Source organism: Cucurbita pepo, chromosome LG12 (assembly GCF_002806865.2).
Source record: "Cucurbita pepo subsp. pepo cultivar mu-cu-16 chromosome LG12, ASM280686v2, whole genome shotgun sequence".
NCBI lineage: Eukaryota > Viridiplantae > Streptophyta > Magnoliopsida > Cucurbitales > Cucurbitaceae > Cucurbita > Cucurbita pepo.
In genome coordinates this window covers 300,747-310,924 of record NC_036649.1, presented here as the reverse complement: position 1 = coordinate 310,924, position 10,178 = coordinate 300,747, and the positions used below count along the sequence as shown (strand labels likewise).

Genomic DNA, 10,178 nt, shown 5'->3' with positions numbered 1-10,178 from the left:
GCTAAATAACCGACTCTTCCTTTGTAAGAGCCCAAACCCATGGTTAGTAGATATTGTTCGTTTTGGCCTATTACGTATCGTCGTGAGCTCAACAGTTTTAAAACACATTTGTTAGGGATAGATTTTCATACCTTCTTGGAGTCAGTGTCCTTACTGACAATTCAGTGTCTGACTCTGATATCATTTGTACCAGTTTAAACTTATCGCTAGCCGATATTATCCACAGGCTTACGAGAAATAATAATAGTAAAAAAAAAGTGGGTAATATTTATACCAACATCTCAAAATTATTTAGGCATCAACTTTGCTACAAACTCTAATTTTGCATTTTTTTAGAAAGAATTAAATAACAATTTTTATAATATTCAAACTTAATATTTAAAAATATAAATAGGAAATAGAGACGGAGTACGTGGCAGCCCACGTGGCATCTTGAGGCAAATATATTCGAAAATCTTCACATTTTTAACGATCTTTTGAGAGAGAGAGAAAAAAAAAAAAAAAAAAAAATGAAAAAAGAAAAACGAATGCAGATTACAGAGGGAAAGGCCGTATCTGAGTCTGTAATTTGGCGGGGGGTTGAAGGAGCTTTGTGACTGAATCTGCAACAGAACCCACGAAGAAGAAGAAGACGACGACGGCGAAGAAGAAGAAATCGCCAAAATCTCGTCTCATTTCTCCTCAGTCTTCATCAAGCTCTCTTCCATCTTCGAGATCTGTCCCGTATTCAATTCCGCTTACTCACACTGTTCGCTTCCAGAAATTTTCATTTTGATCTTGATCGAATTCGATTTTGGTTTCGGCTTTAGCTTCAGATTTTCGGTCTCGTGTGTACGTTCGGAAACTCCCGAAGAAGACGTAGAGGAAGTGGAAAAGTGGCATCGTAAGCAGAGGCCAATGTTCGGATCTAGGTTTTCCATTTTCGGAATTGGTGCTGCTGCTGAAAAGGTCGAGGAGTCGGTGAAGAGCGAGGTTCTTCCTGGTTTTGAACTTCGCTGCGATAAAGATGTGTATCGGCCTGGCGATCCTGTTGTTGTTACCATTGAAATTTACTCCTCTGTCGCTCAATTGGACTGCTCTCTTTTGATTGAGCGGCTTCGTTTTGAGATTATTGGGCTCCGGAAGTTGGACGCTCAGTGGTTTAGCACTCAGAAGCCAATCCCTGGATCCAGACAACGGAGAGGTTCCAAGTCCCTTCTATACGACATTGTTCTCAACCATTGCCTTTTCCATGTGTAATGTGTGGTTGCTATTCGTGGCTGTTCGCTTTTGTAATGTTGTTCAGTAAACTATCTCTCAGTCTGGGAGACATTTCATCCAAANTTTTTTTTTTTTTTTTTTTTTTTTTTTTTTTTTTTTTTTTTTTTTTTGAATAACTGAAAGGAAATCAGTACTCGTCACTTTGTAGAATTTGTGTGGTTCTAAAAGATTGCATGGCTTTTCCTAGCTGATGTAGTTTCAATTTCATGCCTTTTGGTCTTGTCAGGTGAACACGTTTTCATGGACTGCTCGGTGCAATCAATAGTTTCAAATCAGATAATATCTTCGGGGGCTACCAAGTCATGTAAGCCCATGTGTTCTATGCACTGCATATCTGTATCTCAGTTGATATGCACGTCGTTCACTTGAATATTACTTATTTCATATTTTTCCACCGTCATTATCTTGGTTTAATTCTTAGTACACTGTACATTACGGTTGCATTTTGAAGTTCAGCATAATGTGAGATGACATGGTGGCTTGAGTATAAGATTGTTGGAAATTAGGATGTGAATTCCTCTTTTCAAATTCTGAACTGCCAAAATATTAAATTGGAGTATGATACAATTATTTGGAAGCTATATAGTAGAGGTATTGTATTGGGTTTTGAGGAAGATGCCTTGCCGGATAGGGCCTTAGTGTTGTATCCTCTGTAGAGGTGTGGCTAAGGATCTTAATTGTGAATCTATGATTACACTTTTCCATTTTGGACTTGTTTCTTTGAGGCATTTGGTTTTCACTTAGTTTGGCCTAATGGATTTATTTCCATGGTCGAAGAGCTCCTTCTTCATCTGCTCTTTTGCAAAAAGAGACGATTCTTGTGGCTTGTTGAGATTTGTGTGATTTTGTGGGGTTTTGGGTTGAGATGAACAATAGATTCTTTAGAAGGGTTGATGGACTTGGGGACAATGAGTGGTCCCTTGTTAGGTTTCATGTTTCTCTTTGTGCTTTGGTGTTTAAGGCTTTCTGTAATTATCCTTTGTATTCTTTCATTTGTTCTCAATGAAGGCTTGATTAGTTGTAACCCAAAAATTAAAAAAAGAAAAAGAAAAAGAAAGAAGATATCAAACAAACTCTAGAAATAAGGAGTAGGTTTAGAACATGATAACTTTTTAGATCTCCCTTTTGGAACTCTTTGGTATTTCTTTTGTAACTGTAATTTTTCATCATTTAAAGCCAACTGGTGGAATTTTTGTAATCCCACTTGGGTTGATTCCTCATCACCTTTTTTTGGTCTTTGTTTCAATCTAATGAAAGTTTCTTTTGTTTCCTATAAGAAAAAAAAAAAAAAAAAAGAAAAAAACTGCGAGTGATATCTTACTTGTGTGTGGTTTTCCAAGATTGGTATGCAATATGTCGTACTGTAGTCATTGCTGAGTCTGTTTATGTTCAGACTTGGTTCTCTGGAAGGTTCTGTCTAGCTTTGATGCTTCGAGAGCCACCCCTCCTATATGGGATGCACTAAAGGAAAAAAAAAAAAATAAAAATAAAACAGGGGTTGGAATAGAAGGTGAAATCCACCAAAGGAGCTAAAATAAAAAAAAAAGCTCATTCATAGGAATGCATTAACACCCAACACTTGTTGTCTTATAATAAGGTTTCATTTTTATTTCCTTGCTTTAATTACCATTCTGGTTATGTACAGTGATTCTAAAAATGTTTAGTGTTATTACAGATGAGGTTCGAACAACGCTTCCTAGCCGCATACCACCATCTTACAAGGGTGCCACTATTCGTTATATGTATTATGTTAAAAGTACATTACTCGGACGATGGCTTACACAGGAAAATGGTCGATCTCATAAAGAGTCGCTGAAGGATCAAATAGAAATGGTTTGTTGGTTTGTTCACATTAACTTGTTTCAATATGAGTGAAAATTCATTGTTTGATTCGATGTGAATGAAAATTCAGTGAACAGCGGCTGGAACCTGTTTTACACTTTGTTTTTTTTCTTTTTGTAGAACAATGCTCTTCTCAATTATTACACTATCACTTTTCTAGTACTTTCTCTCATACTTTTCATGCCCGAATCCCTGCAACTGTCTAATTTGTCTGTCTTATCCAATTATATGCACATTTGAATAGGTATTTCTTTTCTAGAATAATAAGCATAGGTTTTAAATTTTTTTACAATGCATCAATTTTTCGCTGGTACCACAATAAGATTACGTACGTCTTTTTTTTTTCTTTTAGTTTTTTTTATTAATTGCATTTTCAAATCTTATTGTTTAAAAGATAGTTTATAGCACAAAAATTTCAATCACAGACAAGAAGTCACGTATGGATTTCTGTTTGGACTAGAAAATTGGAAGACAACACCTGACCTTTTCCTTCCTATGTGTGTTTTCTGTATTTCTTGTTAAAATATTATCTAACTTCATTTACCATCTATGTAGGAAGCTCGGGTTCCATTGCAAGTGTGGGTCACTCAGAAAACTAATGGCATGCTAATGGAAGAAGGTCAAAATGATGGTGACATTTCTTCTCTCTGTTGTAGTTGTGAAAGTTGCATATTTCATTGCATCCATTTAGAAGTTCAACGTGGTTTCCATGGCTTGCTCTGAACCGAGTCTTTCTCTGGTTTCTGTGGGGAGAAACGAATGAACTCATATTCAGCGATACTTTCTATACCTTTGATTACTTTATGGATTTGATCATTTTTCACGCTTTATATTGGTGTAGATGTAAACACCCTTCTAATGTTTACAGTCTATCTTCGTTAATCTCCAAAAGGAGTTTTTTTTTTCTTTCCGTATAATCCACCATTAGGTGTGTTGGGGTTTTTACCCCTTTATTTCATGCATAAATGAAATCTGTTTCTCTTCTCTAATGCAGCATATCTTATCAGTAGACCTTCTCCTGTATTAGGTATCATATTGCGGTGCTTCTGAGATTTGAAAAAAATATTTATTTTCTAGTTCCCTCTTATCTTTGGCAGATACAAGGATGGTAGTAACTGAATGGTGTTGACATATGTTTTATGTTTACAACTGTATGCAGAATACTAAATTGATACTCTCTATCTAATATTCATTGCCAATAATTTGTTTTTTTTTTCTTTTATTTCAGAAGTATCAAATCTGTTTGGTTTCTACAGCATGATTATGATAGAATGATAAATTTGCTTGTAATTCAATGTTTATCAACGGTTGTTCCTTCTGCAGCATTTCAAATGGATGTATTTTGGAAAGAGATGAAAGGCGACGCTGACTGGGTATGCTACATAGCAGCCTTAAGTGCTGATAAATAATGTTGTTTTATTACTTCATTTGTTCTTGTCCTCTGTGGTTTTTGACTTGGTAGGGAAAGGCTTATTATATTATTTAATTATCAAAATATGCACAATTTTTCAATATTGTTCTCAATGTTTTAAAATTTTTAATTTTATCCTTATTGTTTTACAAAATTCCAGTTAAATTCCTATTTCATGACATCATTAAAATTGAGTAACGGAGTAGTGACTGTAATGATGTGATGCAACATTAATTTTTTTAATAACATACCTTTCTTCGTTTGTGATGTTCTAAAAGTTCCCTGATGTCCAATAAATGATTGGAAACCGTCACCTCCATTTCTTATCTTTTAGTAACTGAGACAAATGAGTATTTTTAATTTGGGTAGGGTCGATTAGATTATTTAATCAGATAGAATTGAGGGGTGGATGTTTGATATTTACAAATATATTAGCTCATGTACATTCCAATGACACATTATTATTACGTTGTTGAATTTCAACATTGTTATTGTGGAGTGATTTGATTGAAAGTTTTGACATTAAAGATGAAATTGGAACATTTGAAGCATCTGTGGAACAAAATAATGATGTATAATCATGGTCCAAATGATATGTATGGTAAAGAAAATTTTGATCATTAATCATTTGTTACACGTCTTCAGGTGCTTTTGAGTTGCGAGTGTATATCAGGCTGTAGTGTATTCTTCAAAATAATGCATTTTAATTCATGTTGAGTTTTGAACCTCAGTCCTTTTTCTTTGATATGAATATACAGCCTTTTCCTTACAGATCAGAGCAAATGATATATATGATGGCATTGATGAAGGATATGATAGCTCAAGGGATGAGATCTCATCTGTCTCGTCATACAATCCAATGAGAGAACCTTTTCATAGAACCTTTGGAAGTTCACTGTCATTGCAGTCATCTGCTGGAAGATCTTCAATAAAGGATGCTCGTTTTATTGAAGGAGAGCGATTAAGTTTATCTCCTAATGTTGCACGTCCTAGGGTCTCTGTTGCTGAGGTCCTATATGATTCTGCCGGTGGGTTTATATGGAATGCCCGTATGTTTTTTCAAGGCATTTGACTTATCATTTTTTCCCTTGTCCCAATTAATATGTATGGTAATAGAATTAATTATCTCCAAAAAGGAGATAATAAGTGCGTGCGTCTTCATGTATGTCTAAATAAAGAGTGACTGGATTATTTATTCTGTAGCGTTTATTTCATGCAATAAGGGGGCCAAATGTTATTTGGTCTAGAGACTACAATTTTCTTAGTGACAGGTTTTCTGTTGAAGCAGATGTTGCATCATCTCAGAAGTCATTTGCAGCCGTCTCACCCAGCCAGGCGTTGAGCTTTGAGAAGAATCAATTAACAGATGATGATGTTGGAGTAGCATCTTCACCAATGCCTAAAATTATTGAACCTGTAGCATGTAAATTATTAACTTTCTTGCCTCCCTTCCTCCCTGCGGAAAATGATAAATTTACTCCCTTTGTCATTCTACTTTCTACAAAATGCCTTCTCGTTATCATTTAGTTTTATTTGTTGTCATGATATTATCAAACAAATAATGGAAACTAATTTTCTGCAAAAATTTCTTGCAGCAGAAGGCTTTATTCGAGGAAGATCTTACAATATCAGGGTAGATGACCAAGTATTGCTTAGGTTTTGCCCAAAAAATTCTGATTCAACCTATTATTTTAGTGACATGGTAACTTTTTTCCTCTCTATGACCAGTTGATCCTTTTTAATTAGTTTATAATTTTTCATTATTCTGTTCCCTTTCTCTTACCTCCTCCCTGACGTGAGAGGAAAAAAAGGATCAACATGCTCCAAATTTGAGTCATCTAACAGGCTATCCCATTCTACTGATGAAGGTTAATTATTTTCTTCTTTTTCAAACTTGATGAATCAGATAGGTGGAACTCTTACCTTTTTTCATGAAGATGGAGCGAGGAGATGCCTTGAGGTAATTATGGTATTGAAATATGAAATAGTTGGTCAGAGCACTGCACTAGTTAACTTCAGTATGTGATGCATTAATAGATCTTTTTTTCCAGGTATCAATAACTTTGGAGACTTCAGAGACTGTATCTCGCCGTTTCGTCCATCCTTCTAGGAGGAATTCTCCAACAATTGTGAAGGTACTCTTTTTATTTTTTCTGAAAGTGGAGAAGAGTATCGTAGTTTGATCGTGTCGTTGTCTGGTTTTGTGGACATCATCTTGGCTCCTTATGGGTTCTTTTGCTTAGAAACCTAAGAAGTTTTTGGCTTTTTCTTTTGAGAATATAGTTTATTTCTTTTTCTTTGCTTCTAGCCCTCTTTGATACACACACACACACATATTTGAAAACAATTGAAGATCGTTTCTGTAATTCCTTTTGGTTCTACACCACTCATGTACAAGTTTTTTGGCAGAAGAAAAAATGTTCCTTAAAAAATAATGTATATTTACTCATGGTATCGAATGTCTTGAAGTGTATGGATGTGGCCGTAACATTTTCTGTTGTCTGACCAAGAGATAGTGACTATCTAATTCCCCTCCCCAGCTAATACTTGGGAAATTGTGATTGGTGGAGGTATTGGATGAGGTGGTACAATAGGCGCATTTATTCCATTAATGGAGTAATGGGACCTCTATGTTGTGTTGTTTTCGGATGGGAGATGATGCTTTAAGGGATATCTCTTGCTTTCAGTTTGTACACGTTACTAGCTTATTTTTCTAAACATATTCATTGGATTTTGTTTGTAGGTTCAAAGTGATCATTTTGAGGTTGTTGCTGATTTGATTCAGACAAGCTTTCTTTTCTCAATTCCCATAAATGGGCCTATGTCCTTTTCCACTCCACATGTATCTTTGCAGTGGGCACTCCGCTTTGAATTTTTTACCACCCCCAAGAATGTGGATTGGACCAGGTACTGGCCCAAAAATTTCTAGTACTACCCAAGTACCTACACTCACTAGTTAGCGTTGAAATGATAGTTTTTACACTGTTATGTAGCTGAATATTGATTACTACTGATATTATCACTAACCTAAGAATTGTTAACAATTTTTCATATACTTCACTTCAATTTTCACCATTTCAGATATGAGCATCCTCTCTTGATTGAAGCAAGAGAAAAAAGCGAATGGATTCTTCCAATCACTGTGCATGCACCTCCATCTAGCACTGCAACTGCTCAGAACCGAAATGATAGACCTTTCCCTTTGGAGCCCTTGTGAAAGCACGCCTGATGGTAACTGATTAAATTTGTTATATACCCCCAAGTAGTAGTACAACTTCGCGTTTTTCTTGTTCTATCTCGCCCAATAACGAAAAAAAAAAAAAAAAACCATAAAAAATTCTAGGTCCTACTAGATCTTGTTTGGCAAAGTGATCACCAGATATCTCCATTTGTGCCATCCTTACTTTTTCTTTCCATCTTATGATGATGAATTTTCTTTTAGGAATTGGAAATTATAGCGAAGAAAGTTGGGTTTCTATGCACTCATGTTTTGCAATAATATTTGTCAAGTAGTTCAATTAGGATTTCTAATTGCTTAGTGAAGCGTCCTTGAAAATGCAGCGGGTAAGGATCAAGGGATTCATGGGGTTAGTGTTGATTGGAGACTCTTTTATAGTGTTACCTTTTGGGCTCCTCATGCTCTTTTGGTTTTTGACGGGATGTGCTTGGTTTCAGATGTTGGCGAGATATAGATAATTTGAACTCCTTTATGCCTCATGCAGGGGCTTATGTCAAATGAAGGATTTGTAGATTTCTCTAGCAATTTTAGCATCCCCTCGGCGTCTCGCTGCCAGGACTTCTTTTTTTGAAGAAACCAACATCAAGAAAATGCGAATGTCGAACTGAACTGCCGGAAGAAGATGGCGACGACGAGAGTGTAGACCATTGACATTGCAGGTTGACCACTATACGTTGCATTTCATCGCCAGAAGCTTCATAGTATTTTCCTGTGCTTGTGCTAAAGATGCCCATTCTTAGGTCCTCTCCAATTCAGAATATGAATCTGGTTTTTGCTTGAAAAAAGCAATAGGAATTCCCATCATTCTTTTGAAATTTCTGAATGTGTTTAAAATCTTTATATATATTCTGATTCCCTGCTCAACTATTTCCCTTTAATCTACCAATTTCCTGGTTTAAAATATTAGAATAATGCACTAAATCCAATACCCTCTTGGTTTTTTTTTTTTTCGTTTCTTTTTCTTGGTATGTGTGCATCAAGATGTGTAATAAGTTATTTTGTAATTACAGGTGGAAGAATTTAAGATTTTATGGAAAAATAAGTTATCCATGTGATTGAATTAAATTATTTCTTTAAATTTGAAGATCGAAATAGAAATAAAATATGAACATTCTCTACAAATGTATATAAATATCTCTTGAGTTGTATATGATTATCACGTGAAACATTATTCTCAATTAATGGATTTATAAAGATAGATTAAATATTTCTTGGTCTAGTTTTATACAAACTCATTGTATAAGATACCCCACTTACATGTCTACACGAACGATTTGGATCAAATCATTTATAACGATTATAAAGTGGACCTTATCAATAGTGTTATAAGGCACCCAACCCGAACGATTGGAATCAAATAATTTATAATGATTACAAAGTGGACCCTATCAATACACGAACGATTTGGATCAAATCATTTATAACGATTACAAAGTGGACCCTATCAATAGTGTTATAAGGCACCCAACCCGAACGATTTGAATCAAATAATTTATAATGATTACAAAGTGGACCCTATCAATAGTGTTACCACGATAAGGCACCCAAGTATCTATATACTATGAACAATTTGGATCAAATCATTTATAACAATTATAAAGTGGACCCTATCAATAGTGTTACCGGCACCCAACCGTATCTATATACTATAGGCTCTTTAGGTTATTACTTGAACACGATCCTCTTGTATGTCAACCACAAAATGTTCAAGATTACATTAATAACCTTGGATTTTCATACCATGGATAACAATTAAATTACAAATAAAATAATAAAATAATTGTTAAAAACTAAATAATTAATTACGAGGCTTTAGGGCATAAATCCCAATCGGTTAAGTATTCGGGTTGGATTTTGGTGATAGTCTTCAATTTCAAGAAGCGAGAAGTTAGATAACCTAACCTTGTCGCATGCATGTCGGGTTGGGTTAATCGAGTTTTTTTGAGTCATTAAATTTTTTGAACACCCCTATTCAAATTTACTCCAAACATGTATTTAATCATTCATAATCATTTTAAAACGTTTAGTTTTACCGTTCAAACATGAAAATGTATATAGTTTTTCAAATAATTTTTCCAACCAATTTTTTTTTGTTGAGAAAGGGATATTGAAAGAGATAGAGATCAAAGCGTTAGTAAGTATGTCTGCTAACTATTCATTGGTGTTACAATATTCCAAGACAATTTCTTCCTCTGCAACAAGATCACGAATATAGTGATGTCGAAGTTCAATATGTTTTATTCTGCTGTGAAATGTTGGGTTCTTTGTCACAGAAATAGTTGCTTTGTTATCACAAAATATCTTTGTTGCCTCTTTTTGCTCTTATTGAAGATCAACTAACATTCTTCTTAGCCAAATAGCTTGACACGCTGCTGAAGTTGCTGCAACATATTTTGCTTCTAACGTTGGCAACGCCACTGTTGCTTA

At 34.9% G+C, this 10,178-nt stretch overlaps 1 protein-coding gene across 1 annotated transcript; it reads left to right on the top strand.

Annotated features, from left to right (window-relative positions):
- Window positions 1–497: 497 nt before the first annotated feature.
- LOC111807357 lies at window positions 498–8,615 on the top strand. Its single transcript, XM_023693054.1, has 13 exons — window positions 498–1,183; window positions 1,487–1,564; window positions 2,936–3,093; window positions 3,658–3,733; window positions 4,426–4,475; window positions 5,286–5,541; window positions 5,802–5,936; window positions 6,109–6,215; window positions 6,420–6,473; window positions 6,565–6,648; window positions 7,257–7,420; window positions 7,595–7,744; window positions 8,236–8,615. The coding sequence occupies exons 1-12, from the start codon at window positions 898–900 to the stop codon at window positions 7,728–7,730; spliced, it is 1,584 nt and encodes a 527-aa protein (XP_023548822.1). The 5' UTR covers window positions 498–897; the 3' UTR covers window positions 7,731–7,744; window positions 8,236–8,615.
- The last annotated feature ends 1,563 nt before the right edge of the window (window positions 8,616–10,178 follow it).